Here is a 16,693-nt window from a genome sequence, read left to right as displayed (position 1 = left end):
AGCCTGGTGATGTGATTCTGGGTGGGCTGTTTGAGGTCCACTTCACCTCTGTCTTCCCTGAGCGAACATTCACCTCAGAGCCACAAGAGCCTAGCTGCAAAGGGTAAGTTACAAAGACATGTAAGAGACAGTATAGATCTGTACAAGTTAAAATGTCTGCTCATAATAATAGTAAATGGTAATTAATATAACTTTCATGAGAGTTTCAGTGATACTTTGATTTTCTTTCGGATAAAGCCGTAAAAAGTAATTTATTACACCTGGATAATGTTATCAATACAGGTTTAGAGTTTAGTTTTTACAGAACTGCATTGCTGTTAAGTGGTTAAAAGTGTCATTTTGTGTGTTAACTTTGACACTCTAGGGTTCAGGCATGCCATGACCATGGCCTTTGCTATTGATGAGATCAACAACAACTCCAATCTGCTTCCAAATGTGACTCTGGGATACAGTCTTTATGATAACTGTGCCACACTTGTAATTGGATTCATTGCTGCATTATCATTGGCCAGTGGTCGAGAAGAGCAGTTTTGGTAACACTTTACAATAAGGTACACAGAATTAGAGTAGTTATTGAGGAACTAATGAGGAACTAATGAGTAGTTACTGAGGAACTACGGTACACAAAATTAGAGTAGTTACTGATGAACTATTGAGGAACTAATGAGGAACAAATGAAGAACTAATGAGGAACTAATGAGTAGTTACTGAGGAACTAATGAGGAACTAATGAGTAGTTACTGAGGAACTACGGTACACAAAATTAGAGTACTTACTGAGGAACTAATGAGGAACGAATGAGGAACTAATGAGGAACTAATGAGTGGTTACTGAGGAACTAATGAGTAGTTACTGAGGAACTACGGTACACAAAATTAGAGTAGTTACTGAGGAACTAATGAGGAACTAATGAGTAGTTACTGAGGAACTAATGAGGAACTACTGAGTAGTTACTGAGGAACTATGGTACACAAAATTAGAGTAGTTACTGAGGAACTAATGAGCAACTAATGAGTAGTTACTGAGGAACTAATGAGTAGTTACTGAGGAACTATGGTACACAAAATTAGAGTAGCTACTGAGGAACTAATGAGGAACGAATGAGGAACTAATGAGGAACTAACTATTAGTTAATGGTCAGTTCCTCAGTAACTCATGATCAAATTTCAGAGGAGTAGTTACTGAGGAACTAATGAGGAACTATTGAGTAGTTACTGAGGAACTAAGGTACACAAAATTAGAGTAGTTACTGAGGAACGAATGAGGAACTAATGATGAACTAACTATTAGTTAATGGTCAGTTCTTCATTAACTCATGATCAAATTTCATAGAGGAGTTCATCACGACTTAATAATTAGTGAACTAGTTACTTCATCAGTGCAGAATCATTACTCAATAACCCGTCCATTAGTTAACCTTTTTATATCCTAAAGTAAAGTGACACATAATGAGTAGTCATTTCATTACATTATCATCATCTTTACAATTAGTTCCTTAACAAAAATAATCAGACAGCAGGATTCTTGAGAAGAGTTTTATTCATTATTTTCAGACCACATACACATTAATATGACCATCAATGTTATTCTGTACGATGATGCCTTAGAAATAAATATGATAGTGTGTCACATTTTAGGTAGGCTAAGCTTAAAGAATTTATCATGGGGGCTGTGTGTAAAGTCCTGTATACTGATCACACCGTTGTCCACAGTACTGTTGTTTGAGGTGCACAAAATTTAAAGTAGTTACTATGAAACAAATTTGGAACTAATGAGGAACTAACTATTAGTTAATGGTCAGTTCTTCAGTAACTCCTGATCAAATTTCAGTAGTTACTGAGGAACTAATGAGGAACTCACAATTACTTAATAATTGCCTACCCTTTTTGTGTACCCTAAAGTAAAGTGAGACGGTAATGATAATGGTAATGATTACTGAATCATTAGCTACTCATTAGTTACTCTTCTTGTGTACCCTAAAGTAAAGTGAGACATCAAAATGAGTAGGTAATGATTCAGTACTCATTATCTACTCATTTTGATGTCTCACTTTAAAATGAGTAGGTAATGATTACTGAATCATTACCTACTCATTAGTTACTCTTCTTGTGTACCCTAAAGTAAAGTGAGACAACAAAATGAGTAGGTAATGTTTACTGAATCATTACCTAATCATTAGTTACTCTTTTTGTGTACCCTAAAATAAAGTGACATATCAAAATGATTAGGTAATGATTACTGAATCATTACCTAATCATTAGTTACTCTTCTTGTGTACCCTAAAGTAAAGTGAGACATCAAAATGAGTAGGTAATGAGTACTGAATCATTACCTACTCATTAGTTACTCTTTTTGTGTACCCTAAAGTAAAGTGAGACATCAAAATGATTAGGTAATGATTCAGTACTCATTACCTACTCATTTTGATGTCTCACTTTAAAATAAGTAGGTAATGATTACTGAATCATTACCTAATCATTAGTTACTCTTTTTGTGTACCTTAAAGTAAAGTGAGACATCAAAATGAGTAGGTAATGAGTGCTGAATCACTACCTACTCATTTTGATGTCTCACTTTACTTTAGGGTAGGCTACACAAAAAGAGTAACTAATGAGTAGCTAATGATGAACAACATATATATATATATATATATATATATATATACATATATATAATTATGCAATGCACAGGTGGTGAGGCAGAATGTGACAGGCCTTCAGTGGATGGCCAGTGAATCCTGGACTGCATCTCCTGTTGTCCAGACTCCACGTCTCATGCCGTACCTGGGTGGCACTCTGGGTATTGCCATCTGCAGAGGAGAAATACCAGGGCTCAGGGATTTTCTGTTAAGAATACGCCCTGACTTACATGACAGTAATAATTTTGGCCATAGCATGGTAAAGTTGTAGCCTTAAAATCACATCTGTAATCACAATAATTAATATTGTTATTTCTGTTAAGACTTTGTTTTAAATACATTTCAGGTGAGGCAGTTTTGGGAATACACATTCCAGTGTAAATTTGCTCCGCAGCCAGCAGATTGGGTAGAGGCTGGGGGAGAGGTTTTAGATGTTTCTAATCTCAGGCCTGAGTACAATATTTACAAGGCTGTGTATGCCCTGGCATATGCCCTTGATGACATGCTGCAGTGTGAGCCAGGGAGACGACCTTTCAGCAGGCACAGCTGTGCCACTTTGCAAACATTGGAGCCATGGCAGGTGTGATATCAGTTTACACTCCACCTGTTCAGTTAAAAAAAAAAAAAAGAAAAAGAAAAAAAAAGCTGTTGCATCCAGAGGTAATACTGAAGTAGATTGTCGAAAAATAGAAAATAAATGACTATGGCTGTGTTTGGTCAATTTGAATCCCCTGACTGTCTTGAGGATAAAATCAAAACAAATAAAAATTTCCCTTATTTCTCATGACAGATTTAATTACTTTATTGCAACAATGGTTAACGAAATTTAGAAAGGTCACATTTGCATGTGTGAAGTACAAAACATTTGAAAACTAATATGATTCAATCCTCAATCTATCACACAAAACATCTGAAAGCATGTTCACAATCAACAATATATATAAATTCTTTGTTGTTGTTTATTTGTTTTGTTTTGTTTTTTATTGCGTCCCCTTGTCTCAAATTATCTATATTTCATCCCTTTAGCTTGTGTATTACATGGAAAAGGTCAACTTCACCACACCATTTGGTGATCAAGTGTCATTTGATGAGAATGGTGATGCCTTACCAATATATGATATCATGAACTGGCTGTGGCTCCCTGATGGACAAACTAAAGTTCAGAGTGTGGGGGTTGTTAGGAAGTTGGCCTCCAAAGGTGAAGAACTCACACTTGATGAAGACAAAATCTTCTGGAACTTTGAATCCAAACAGGTTACTATTTAAAAAATATTTTATTGTTTATTTTGCGTTATTAGTGCATGTCACACAAAAAGAGAAACAAACTGTGTAGAATAACTCTGACTTAACGTTTACAACCCCTACAGCCACCCCAGTCAGTGTGCAGTGAGAGCTGTCCTCCAGGTACCTGCATGGCTAGAAAAAAGGGAGAGCCTGTGTGTTGTTTCGACTGTGTCCCTTGTTCTGAGGGAAAGTTCAGCAATGAAACAGGTTGGTATATTATAAAATGTAATGTATAATATTATAAATCTACATGTTATGAAGTGGAAATTGAATCCAATTCAGACATATTCCTCTTCTTGGTGCCTTGGTAATGTAGACCAAAAAAACACATTCCTACTGCACTGCAGAATCACAGTTTACCTCCTGGCATTGGTGGTCCATCTGACATAATGAAGGTTATGATATTGTAAACCTCGTTCTGTTAACTCAGGCGGACCCCTCCACAAGTCTCTGTGAGTCTAATCACAAGCACACATTCACAAACTGACAAGCCTAAAAGTAGCCCGCCAATCAGGACATACTTATCCAAATATGTCCAGAACCCACAGTATATAAGGAGGCAGATTCCCGCTGTCAAACATCCTACACCATATTTAACCAGCGGCTTAGGAGCCACAGGGCCCAAACATACAGGGCTCCACCTGGCTAATAGAACTAGGGTTACAATATCGAATGCTCTGTCGCAACATAACATCAAACGAGCCACACTAAAACCTGGCCAGCTAAGGGAAACTCCCCATAGCCCACCTACTTCTTTATAACCTAGGCTGCCACAATAGAGAAGTAAGTAAGTAAGGAAAGTGGGTGGGGCCTCAGCTTAGCTTTGCAGGGTTCAAAAGACAGGCAGTAGACATCCTGACCATAACACTGCCGTACATATATCCTCGACACTTATGCTGGATTTCCACTGGATGCATGTCCGTTGCGGAACAGCAGCACTAGTTATCTGCTGCGTGCTCCGCCATCCGTCAATACCCACTGGCTGCGTTTGCTGTGCGGAGCGGTGCAGCTCCGCCAGAAGACATCTCGGTGCACTGCTGTGATTAATATCTCCTTGTCCATGGTGTTAACGGGGTGAAATGACGTCTGAAAACCTCTGACCTGTTGACTTCAGGCCTGCCTCTGCCCATTATGTAGTTTTCAAGGTGTAGTGCAGGGAAATATGATCCGCGTGAACACTGTGTATTTTGTTCTGAAAATTAACTGGATGTTTTATTGTGTTTCTGTGCATGACTTCCTGCCCCGCACAACCTGCTCTCTGCTATTTGCTGCGTTGTGCTCCAGCGTCCGGCAAAAATAGAAGTCCTGCGTATGTGTTGCAGAGGGCTCCGGACTGCTGCTGCCGTGCCGGAGCGGAGACGCAACCAACACGCATATGGTGGAAATAGGCCGTCACCCTGTTGAAAAAGAACGCAGACACTGCCATACCACATGTGGAGCATGTGCAGACCGAAGTGGAAGAGTCCCTGGCTGCCTGTAGACTTGGGAAGTGCACTCATAAAGCCATCTCACAAGGAATTTCTTGAACATGATCTGGCCGGCAACACCATCACCAAAGCACGCAAACAGCTGTTCAGTTCGTCTGATGGGAGCCATATTTCAAATGTATGGGAATATGCTTGTTTGGTAGAGACCCCAGCAAAAATCATATCATATAAAATTTTACAGTGAAAAAAGAAGTTATAATATAGACTGTCAATGCATCTGAATGTTACGGTGGTGCAGTGGTTAGCCTTATCACCTCACAGCAAAAGATTTCTGATTTGAACCTGGGGTGAGGATTCGAAACCTTCTGTGCAGAAGTTGCATGTTGTCCCCGTGTCAGCATGGGTGGCAAGGAAGATTCATACCTGCCCAGGGCATAGCATGTACACACTTTTCAACTCCAACCAATCTCCAGTAAAGGAGAAGTTGGTGAGGGGCTCACCTTATCATATACACATCTACTCCCCAGGCATGATGTCTATTTTCCCCTACAATCCATACAGGTGACTAGAGAAAATTAAGACTCTTTGTCCATTCATGAACACCGTATGACCATGTGGCATTATGATGTCAGAAGACACAATTCATCTCATCATTCTCCCCTTGTCAGCGTGGGTTTTCTCCGAGTACTCTGGCTCCAAAGACATGAAGGCTCGGTGAACTGGTGACTCTAGATTGGCCGTAGGTGTAAGTGTGAGCATGAATGTCTCTATGTATTAGCCCTATGAAAGTCTGGCGACCTGTCCAGGGTATACCCTGCCTCTCGCCCAGTGTCAACTGAGATAGGCTCAAGCCCCCTGCGACCCCTAACAGGATAAGCAGTCACAGGATTTTTTTTTTTTTTTTCATATTGTGAAAAAACTTGGAGGAAAGTTTTATGCATAGAGTCCAGTAGAGGGTGGAGCCTGTGTGAGATAAAACCTTTGTGTGTATATTTCCATCGACATTCTACACAGGCCAATGATAGATGTGTAGTGACAGGGACCACAACAAATGTATAAAATTGGTCATGCTAAGTTGTGACAGAAGGTAACAATTGTAAAATATTGCAGAAACAAAGAGAATCTCTTCTTGTTTTTCTCTTCTTAGACTCCATGGAGTGCACCAGTTGTCCAGCGGACTTCTGGTCCAGTGCCCAGCGTGACCACTGTGATCCTAAGGAAACAGAGTTCCTCTCCTATAATGAGCATCTGGGTATCTGCCTGACAACCGCCTCGTTGCTGGGCACATTTATCTGTGTTGTTGTCCTGGCCATCTTCATCTATCATCGCAGTACACCTATGGTACGTGCCAACAATTCAGAACTGAGTTTCCTGCTCTTGGTGTCACTTAAATTATGTTTCCTTTGCTCACTGCTGTTTATTGGACGTCCCAGGCTGTGGACATGCCAACTGAGACATGCAGCATTTGGGATCAGCTTTGTGCTTTCTGTTTCTTATATTTTGGTAAAAACTGTGGTGGTTCTGGCTGTGTTCAAGGCCTCCAAGCCAGGAGGTGGAGCCAGCCTGAAATGGTTTGGTCCTATGCAGCAGAGAGGAACAGTTATGGTTCTTATGTCTCTTCAGGGAGCAATCTGCACTGCTTGGCTTGTCTCTTCCTCACCAGCTCCTCATAAAAACACTCAATACCACAATGACAAGATAGTTTATGAGCATGTAGTTGGGCCACGGTTGGGTTTGCAGTGTTACTGGGCTATATTGGCTTAAATAAATAAAGCTATAAATAAATAACTGAGTCCACCAATTCTGCCTTTCTTTATCGTGTCATGTACTGTTTCCTGGTGTTTGAGAAAAGTACAAAATATCTGTCAATGTGGAGCTGTGAGGTAGTTGTATTACTTTCTGTTGACTCAAAACATCACATACTTTTATTCCAAATGACAGAGGCTTGGCACCACCATCTCACTCACCTTTTTAGTGGGTGTGAATTCTAGAAGCATTCACAAACTAGGATCTTCTTAAAAACCTTCATTATTATTATTGCTGCTTTATTTTTACTTTTATTCAACTTAAATCCTTCCATATTTTTCAACAGAGTCTTCATTCAAAATGTTAATCTCAATTAGAACACTATTGCTATTACTTTTATCATATTTTTCAAGCTTTCAGAAATATTCAGTGTTTTTCAGGATCATTTTTCTTTTCAAATTTATGGAGGGAACATTTAAATTTGACACAATTTCATGCATTTTTCACTACTATTCACTCACTCCTCCAATCACGAGCAAGCATTTGCACACTGAGAAAAGCATAAAGGTAGCCCACTAATCAGGATGTGCTTACCCGACTATGTGCAGACCCCACAGTATATATAGCGACAGGGCCCCTAATTAAAGGGCTCTACCTGTGCTAATAGAACTAGGGTTACAATATCGGAACCCTTGTCCTATCTCACACAGTGTCCACTCTCTACTGGATTTTCTGGGTATAGTGGGAGCTCGATGAACAAACGCCCTGTTGCAACATAACATCGACCCAGCCACACAGATCCTGACCGGCTAAAGGCTAGTTATTGTAGTAGTAAGTACAAATAGGGGACCCCAGCCAACCCAAGTGGTAAGCAGTGGCTGGAGCTTTGGCCTAACCTTGCAAGACTTTAAACTAAAGCACTAGACACCCTGCACTCCACATTTACCAGGTCATTAAAGTGCACAGAAACATGATGGTATTGTGCCCAGAAGGGAGTCAAGTGCAAGTTCCAGTGAACACAGACCCTGAAAAGGAGCCTAACATGTCCAAGAAGTAGAATCGTAAACGTGGATAGGGCATAGACCATGATGCTGCCATATATATTTTGCACTAAATATGCTCTCTTTAATCCATCGCTCATTTTTATCCACTGCTCATCATTATTATTATTATTATTATTATTATTAATTGCAGTTTCTTGTATTTTCATACTTTTATGCAATATTTTATACAATGCCCACAGAGTCACAGAGTGACCATAGTGGGAGGGCCCGCCCACCTGTAGGCCTGGGAGATGTACTCACAAAGCCATCTTCCAAGACATTTCTTGGATAGGTCGTTACTGGCCACACCATCACCAAAGCACACAAATTGCTGTTGAATGTGTCTGAAAGGGGCCGTGTGTTCAACATTACATTCCAACACAAGAACTTGGCAGAACAGATGCAATTTTGCCTCCCTGCCCCCCTCATGGGGTGGAGGACAAAAAGCATCTAACTGTATTGCTCTTGACCTGAACTAACTCCTTATGTTCTTGGGAACATCTTATAGGAACAATGAAGGGACTGAGAGAAGCCCCATTGCAGTCACCACAAAGCAGAAAGACAGTCTGGTGCACCGGAAGGGCTGTTAGTTCACACATTCTCTAGCTGAGGTTAACCACACAGTAATAGTGGCAAGTGACAGCCCTCTATCCATCAAACACTACAAAACGGAAAGAACAGAGACAACTGCACATGATAGGGGATCTAGCTTTCTTTCCTCGTACCAACGTTTAAACCCCAACCACTTTGCCTTGTAGCAAGCAGTGGCGGACCCCACTCTTGCTGCCTGGATGGTCTGCACAGCCTGCACAGACACTCCACTCATTAGTGTGTTAGGGGGCTGCTCTTCTTCCAGTTGATTGGGAACACCAACTTGGTTAGTGCTACTGCACTGTGTGGAACATAGCCAGTTCCTGTTCCTTGGACCTGGCCATGATAATGAGGTTATACTTGATAAAAGGAGACCCTCATGCCATGGTTGCACAGCGGCTTAAGCGCCACATCCACACATTTGCTTAAGGTGGGAGGTACTACTTCATGGTACCACTGAAGGTGTGAGATGCCAGGAAATAGCCAAATGGCAGTCTTTTTAACTCAAAAGCTATACCTTGGAAGGCAAAATGCAAGAATTCTCTGTGTTTCAGAGCCACCTTGGCATGAAAGAATGTGTTCTTAAAGTTGACAGTGGTGAACCAATTGCCCAGCTAGACCAGATACAGTAACTGCGTGATGGTTAGCATAAGAAATGTCTTGTGTGCAAGGCATCGGTTTAGGACGCAAAGATCCAAAATAGGTCTGAACTCTCCCATCTTCCTTGGACCCAGGAAGCATGTGGAGTAAAACCCTTCAGTTTGTTGTGAGTGGGAACTACAGACACAGACTGTTTCTGTAACACGTCCTGGATCTCTGCTGAGAGGTAATCTATATCCGCCTGGGAGGATAGCACATGATAGATCTGGAGAGAAAAGCCCAGTCTCAGCGTCTTGTTCACCCATTGTGGAAACATGCAGTTGCAATGCCACTCCCTGTAAAACTGGGTCAGGGAATGAGCAACCAGCTGCATTATTGAGGGGGTACATGCTAAAATGAGATATCTCCATGCAACCCTGCACCCTGAGAAAGTTCTTCAACAGGGGCACTCGTTGCTTGGACAACTTAAATCACTGCCAGATGTCTAGAAGAGGAGATTGTATTGAGGAACTCTACACAGCAATCATGAAGGTCTGTAAAAACAAAACTAAAAAAAAGCTTTTGCCATGCTGTAGCTTAGCTTCTCTAGTGGGTAGGGTCAGCGTAGTAAAGCGTCATTTAATGTATAGTAACCGGTATCTGTCCAAGTAGTTTAACTGTGGCTGCTTATACAAACAGTCTGTGAGGTCATATTTGGGGGAGGACAGGCTGTATTCTTAAGATAGTCAAGAAGTTTGATGAGTTTACTTCATAGTCACCAAGTCAAATGGACAAAGGACAAAAGCATATTTTCATTGTTCCAGTTAAAAGTCCAGTGTGTGGGATTTACGGGTATATATTTGCAAAAATGGAATATGTTTTCTTTAATGTATAATGTCCTGAATATAACAATTGTTGTGTTTTTGTAACCTTAGAATGAGCCCTTTATATCTACATAGTCCACGATTTTGCACCACCATGTTTCTATTGTAGTCCAGAATGGACAAACCAAACACTGGCTCGAGATTGGAGCAATCACATTTTCATAAATGGTCAATGCAAAGCACCTCATAAATGTTGATGAACCTCCTGATCAATGGTTCTTACTTTACTGGCAATAGCCAAATGTCACATCAGCATTAATATGTTTACAGCAACCATACTGATACTTCACAGACTTTTATAGAGGGGCCAGCCCTGTCCTTGAAACTCAGAGGAAAAACATGGTGGTACTTTGGCTTCTGTGATCTATCATGACAGAGGTGACATCCTATAATAAGGCACAATAAATGCAGCTTCACCTGTTCTGAAGTTTACACAAGAAAATAAAAGATGGCCATTATGATTTAAAGGATTTAGACCTTTAGATTCTATTCCCCACTCTCAAATTAGATTTATAATTGTAAATAAAAAAATTTCCACACAACACTGCACACACAATAATATAAACATTTAAAACTAATGTTATTGTGTCCTTTTAGAAATGATAATCATAGTGTGAACATAATCATTGTCTTTGCTGTATTTCTTTGTTCTTGTTTATCTCAACTGTACTTTCAGAATTTTCCCATTTATGTGTGAATTTTTGGTAAATACACAATTTATCTGTCACTCTGCTCAGCATAATTCTTTACATTTCACAGACAGAAACTCAAGGTGAGCTCCAGCTTTGCCAATAAAAAATGATTTAAGACCTCAAATTAATTAATAGAAAATACAAAACATAATGATGTAATTATGGTATTCAGTGTCTGTTGAGCTAATTTAAGATGTATATGCCCTGCCTCTACATGAGCCCTGATGGGTGGTGTTAAATTATGACAAAAAGCACCAAAGGAGATGACATAGGCTATAAAATTAAGCAACTATGTTTGAAGCTCAGTAACAGGGGTGTAGAGATGAGGGCAGTTATGGGGGCAGTTCTCAACACATTTTTGTTATTATATGTCGACCTGATCTTGATTTTGTCCTCTTCTTCCATTTTCTTGACAGAGGCTTCCTCTCTTTTCTCATCTTGTAAATTAAGGAGACAGTTTTATTTTAATGGGATGCACAAGCCAGGTGATGTGATGCTGGGTGGGCTGTTTGAGGTCCACTATACCTCAGTCTTACCTGAGCTGACGTTCACTTCAGAACCACATCAGCTCATCTGCCAAGGGTAAGTTTCACACACACACAGCAGACAAAATATAGTGGATAGATAATGCTTTACTGTTTAGTATTTGATTGTGACATTTTACTTCACACACAAAGCACACAATGTGCATAATGGATAACTGATAATGTACTTCTTGCATAATAATAATTTGTGGTTGATAGTAACATTTTTTTGTGCTAGCTTTGACCCTCCAGGGTTCAGGCATGCCATGACCATGGCCTTTGCTATTGATGAGATCAACAAAAACTCCAACCTGCTACCTAATGTGACTCTGGGATACAGTCTTTATGACAACTGTGCTACACTTGTAATTGGATTCAGTGCTGCATTATCATTGGCCAGTGGTCGAGAAGAGCAGTTTCTACTCGAGGAGACTTGTTTGGGAACCCCTCCAGTCCTGGGGATTGTGGGTGATTCCTTCTCAACATTTTCTATTGCCACCTCTGACGTGATAGGTTTATTCAAACTGCCCATTGTAAGTTCACCCCCTCCAGTCTCAGCAGTGTTTTTGATGTGCTATATTTGAATGAATTTCACATGCTAAATGTGTTAAAATGATAGAACATTATACATTAAATCTCAGCTACAGCTTCTCCAACAAGCCTTTATTTGATTTGAGGTGATACTTTTGTTTAAGATTTCATAATGATGAAATGTTAAATTGGTGAAACATTTTAAATGTTTCTGCTGACTTGCAAGTAAAACCTGTGTGCATACTGTGTTATAGGTGAGTTATTTTGCCACATGTTCCTGCTTGAGTGATCGGCAAAGGTTTCCATCTTTCTTTAGAACAATCCCCAGTGATGCTTTTCAGGTGAAACTCTCTTCTAACAAAAATAAATGCAAAATATGTTTTGCAGAGATTTTGAGTGAAAGTGAGTGAAAATGGAATAGTTTTTCTTGTCTGGAAAAGTGCTGTATTTACTTTGTGTATAATCGCTGATTTAGAAAAAGGAGTGTAGTGGGATCAGTAATTGTAATTTTATTGTGTGACACAAATGGCTAGGTTTTCATTGAAAGGCCATTCTAAATTGTGCACTAATCCCCCTGTTCTCTATAAAATTAGGTGCGTGCCATGATTCAGATTCTGAAACACTTTGGCTGGACTTGGGCAGGTCTGCTGGTCAGTGATGATGATTATGGACTCCATGTTGCCCGATCCTTTCAATCAGACCTGGCTCAGTCTGGTGGAGGTTGTCTAGCCTACTCAGAGATTTTACCCTGGGGTGACAACTCAGCTGAACTAAAGAGGATTGTTACAGTGATGAAGACATCCACAGCTCGTGTGGTCATTGTGTTTGCACATCAAATCCACATGATTCAACTTATGGAAGAGGTATCCATCCATCCATCTATCTATGTTGTAATGATTCAGCCCTACAAAGTAGACTCTATATGTTTCACATTGGTCTGAACATTTTTCATTTTTTTTTATTATTATCTTACTATATAATGACGAAAACTCTGTCTGTCTGTGGGTGTGTGTGTGGGTGCGTCTGGTTCACGTTTTTCTCTTCACTGACTTGGTCAATCGATGTGAAATTTGGCACAGTGGTAGAGGGTCATGGGAGGATGCGAATGAAGCAATATTACATCAATTGGCCAAAGGGGGGCGCTATAGCAACCGATTGAAATTGCAAACTTTGAATGGGCATATCTCATGCCCCGTATGTCGTAGAGACATGAAACTTTGCACAGAGATGCCTCTCCTCATGAGGAACAAATTCATAACTTCCAGTTATATAGATTTTCCACCATTTTGAATTTTTTGAAAAAAGCTTAAAATCGATCTCTTCCTAGGAAGTTTGACCGATCTGCATGAAACTCGGTGAACATAATCTAGGGACCAATATCTAAAGTTCCCTCTTGGCAAAAGTTGGAAAACTTACTAAAACTGAGCTTCTATAAGGCAATGAATATTGCGGAGGGCGTGGCTCATCACATAAAGGTGTATAACATCTCAAGGGTTTCACCGATCACTACGCAACTTTGTAGGCATATGACCACACATAATCTGAGGGGACCCCTCCATTATTGAGCCGATCAAACAAAATGGAGGCGCTAGAGAGCTAATTTCTTATCTAGGCCCAATCGCAATATCCATTTTTACTACACTTGGCAGATATGTAGAACAGGACGCCTCAAGGTGACTGGAGAAATTTAATTCTAATTGGCAACTGGGTGGCGCTATAACAACAGAAAAATGCTTAAAAATGGCTAAAATGCGACCGATCGCTGTGGCTCCCCCTGTGGCCGAATGTTTTGGGGGGTTTTTTCTATTTTTTGCTATGACTAAGTCATGATATGGTATGCTGTACATAATCACAGAAACTGTCAGTGTGTCATTCTATCAGTGCGCCCCACTTTTAAGTCAATACAACACATAAACACTTTAACTATCTGCCTTTCAACGTGCTACCTCAACTACTAATGTATAGTTTTAGCCCACTAACTATCCCACTATTGGCAATGGTACCACTGTACTTTAAATAAAGCAATCATACTATCAAATTCACAAAACCTCTGTCTGAATACATTGCTCTTCTTAATGGGTTCAGTTGACTATTTAATCTGCAATTTCCTATGACCTGTATCCCAAATACACACCATGTGAAACTGTATGTGGGCAACTGTGCACTCAATGGGTATGGACTAGTTATACTAAAATTATGCACTTTACAGGTGGTGAGGCAGAATGTAACAGGCCTTCAGTGGATGGCCAGTGAAGCCTGGACTGCAGCTGCTGTTCTCCAGACTCCACGTCTAATGCCGTACCTGGGTGGCACTCTGGGCATTGCCATCCGCAGAGGAGAAATACCAGGGCTCAGGGATTTTCTGTTAAGAATACGTCCTGACCTACATGACAGTAATAATTTTGGCCATAGCATGGTAAAGTTGTACCCTTATTATCAGATCTGTAATCAGAGTAATTAATATTGTTATTTCTGTTAAGACTTTGTTTTAAATACATTTCAGGTGAGGCAGTTTTGGGAGCAGACGTTCCAGTGTAGATTTGCTTCACCTCCAGCAGGTTGGATGGAGGCTGGGGAAGAACCGTGCACTGGTGATGAAGACCTAGAGAGTGTGGAGACTGAGTTTTTGGATGTTTCTAACCTCAGGCCTGAGTACAATATTTACAAGGCTGTGTATGCCCTGGCATATGCCCTTGATAACATGCTGCAGTGTGAGCCAGGGAGAGGACCTTTCAGCAGGCACAGCTGTGCCACTCTGCAAACATTGGAACCATGGCAGGTGTGATATCAGCTTACACTCCACCTGTTTAGTTTTTGAAAACAGCTGCTACATCCTAAGGTACTTACTGACATATATATTCATTTGGGGAAATGAAGACAATTTCAACTATGGCATTAGTAGGTTAGTTTTAATATTTTGTCTTTGAGTAGAGGGCAGAATCTTTAAGTTGCAAGACAAAATAAAGTTCCTTTTATTTTGTTTGTGACAAACATAATTACTTAATGGCAACAGTGGTCAATGACATTTAGAGAGCTCACATTTTCATGTTTTTAGGATAGACTAATTCACCAGTCTATCACAAAGATAATCTTAAACCATATGCACAGTCAGGAACAGTATTGTTTTTTTTCAAGTCTCCTTGTCACAATACTTATCTATATTGTAACCCTTTGTAGCTCACACATTACCTGCAAAAGGTCAACTTCACTACACCATTTGGTGATCAAGTGTCATTTGATGAGAATGGTGATGCCTTACCAATATATGATATCATGAACTGGCTGTGGCTCCCTAATGGAAGAACTAAAGTTCAGACTGTGGGGGTTGTTAGGAAGTTGGCCTCCAAAGGTGAAGAGCTCACACTTGATGAAGACAAAATCTTCTGGAACTTTGAATTCAAACAGGTTTCTTATTTAAATTGATTATTTGACCTTGTATGACACACAAGAATAGAATTTAACAGTGTGGAGTAAATGTGGTATAACTCTGACAACCCCTACAGCCACCCCGGTCAGTGTGCAGCAAGAGCTGTCCTCCAGGAACTCGCATGGCCAGGAAAAAGGGGCAGCCTGTGTGCTGTTTCGACTGTGTCCCTTGTTCTGAGGGAAAGAGCAGTAATGAAACAGGTTGGTATCATTATAAAATTATGTTATAAAGTGGAATATGAAATTGTATTTGGGAATCTTTTTGGTGCCCAGGCGATGGAGACAAAGATGCAGCTTCCCACCACTGCAGACATCACAGTTCCAATTCCTGGCATAGATGGCCCATCCAACATAACTGTCAGTATTTACAGGAGGGAGTGGCATTATTTTAAATGCTCTGTTCCCCTGTTTTCTCAGACTCCATGGAGTGCACCAGTTGTCCAGAGGACTTCTGGTCCAGTGCCCAGCGAGACCACTGTGTTCCTAAGAAAACAGAGTTCCTGTCCTATCATGAGCCTCTGGGTATCTGCTTGACAGCCGCCTCACTGCTGGGCACATTTATCTGTGCTGTTGTCCTTGTAATCTTCATCTATCATCGCAGTACACCTATGGTACGTGCCAACAATTCAGAACTGAGTTTTCTGCTCTTGGTGTCACTGAAGCTATGTTTCCTGTGTTCTCTGCTGTTTATTGGACGTCCCAGGTTGTGGACATGCCAACTAAGACATGCAGCATTTGGGATCAGTTTTGTGCTTTCTGTTTCTTGTATTTTGGTAAAAACCATGGTGGTTCTGGCTGTGTTCAAGGCCTCCAAGCCAGGAGGTGGAGCCAGCCTGAAATGGTTTGGTCCTATGCAGCAGAGAGGAACAGTTCTGGTTCTTACTTCTATTCAGGCAGCAATCTGCACTGCTTGGCTTGTCTCTTCCTCACCAGCTCCTCATAAAAACACTCAATACCACAATGACAAGATAGTTTATGAGTGTGTAGTTGGGTCCACAATTGGTTTTGCAGTGTTGCTAGGTTACATTGGCTTACTGGCTATCCTCAGCTTCCTGTTAGCATTCCTGGCAAGGAATCTTCCAGATAACTTTAATGAGGCCAAACTCATCACTTTCAGCATGCTGATCTTCTGTGCAGTGTGGGTGGCCTTTGTCCCTGCTTACGTTAACTCTCCAGGAAAATATGCAGATGCAGTGGAGGTATTTGCCATCCTGGCCTCCAGTTTTGGTCTCTTGGTGGCACTGTTTGGACCCAAATGTTACATTATCCTGTTGAGACCAGAGAGGAACACAAAGAAAGCAATCATGGGTCGCGGAACTAAGTCATAA

General features: G+C 40.6%; 1 protein-coding gene and 1 pseudogene across 1 annotated transcript; both read left to right on the top strand.

Moving 5' to 3' along the window:
* The first annotated feature begins 384 nt into the window (after nucleotides 1-384).
* On the top strand, nucleotides 385-7,121 carry LOC144458301 (extracellular calcium-sensing receptor-like; annotated as a pseudogene).
* A 4,151-nt stretch (nucleotides 7,122-11,272) lies between these two features.
* LOC144462854 (extracellular calcium-sensing receptor-like) lies at nucleotides 11,273-16,693 on the top strand. The gene is made up of 9 exons (XM_078167502.1): nucleotides 11,273-11,466; nucleotides 11,647-11,941; nucleotides 12,194-12,280; nucleotides 12,533-12,802; nucleotides 14,149-14,355; nucleotides 14,443-14,718; nucleotides 15,117-15,344; nucleotides 15,443-15,566; nucleotides 15,783-16,693. The coding sequence occupies exons 1-9, from the start codon at nucleotides 11,357-11,359 to the stop codon at nucleotides 16,691-16,693; spliced, it is 2,508 nt and encodes an 835-aa protein (XP_078023628.1). The 5' UTR covers nucleotides 11,273-11,356.

Source organism: Epinephelus lanceolatus, chromosome 4 (genome assembly GCF_041903045.1).
Source record: "Epinephelus lanceolatus isolate andai-2023 chromosome 4, ASM4190304v1, whole genome shotgun sequence".
Lineage (NCBI taxonomy): Eukaryota > Metazoa > Chordata > Actinopteri > Perciformes > Serranidae > Epinephelus > Epinephelus lanceolatus.
The sequence above is the reverse complement of the archived record's forward strand: the minus strand, read 5'-3'. Positions and strand labels throughout refer to the sequence as shown.

Coding starts and splice junctions, on each gene's coding strand:
- LOC144462854 (XM_078167502.1), top strand. CDS start 11,357: ATGCACAAGCCAGGTGATGTGATGCTGGGTGGGCTGTTTGAGGTCCAC. Junction 11,467..11,646: donor CATCAGCTCATCTGCCAAGG/GTAAGTTTCACA, acceptor TTTTTGTGCTAG/CTTTGACCCTCCAGGGTTCA. Junction 14,356..14,442: donor ATAATTTTGGCCATAGCATG/GTAAAGTTGTAC, acceptor AATACATTTCAG/GTGAGGCAGTTTTGGGAGCA.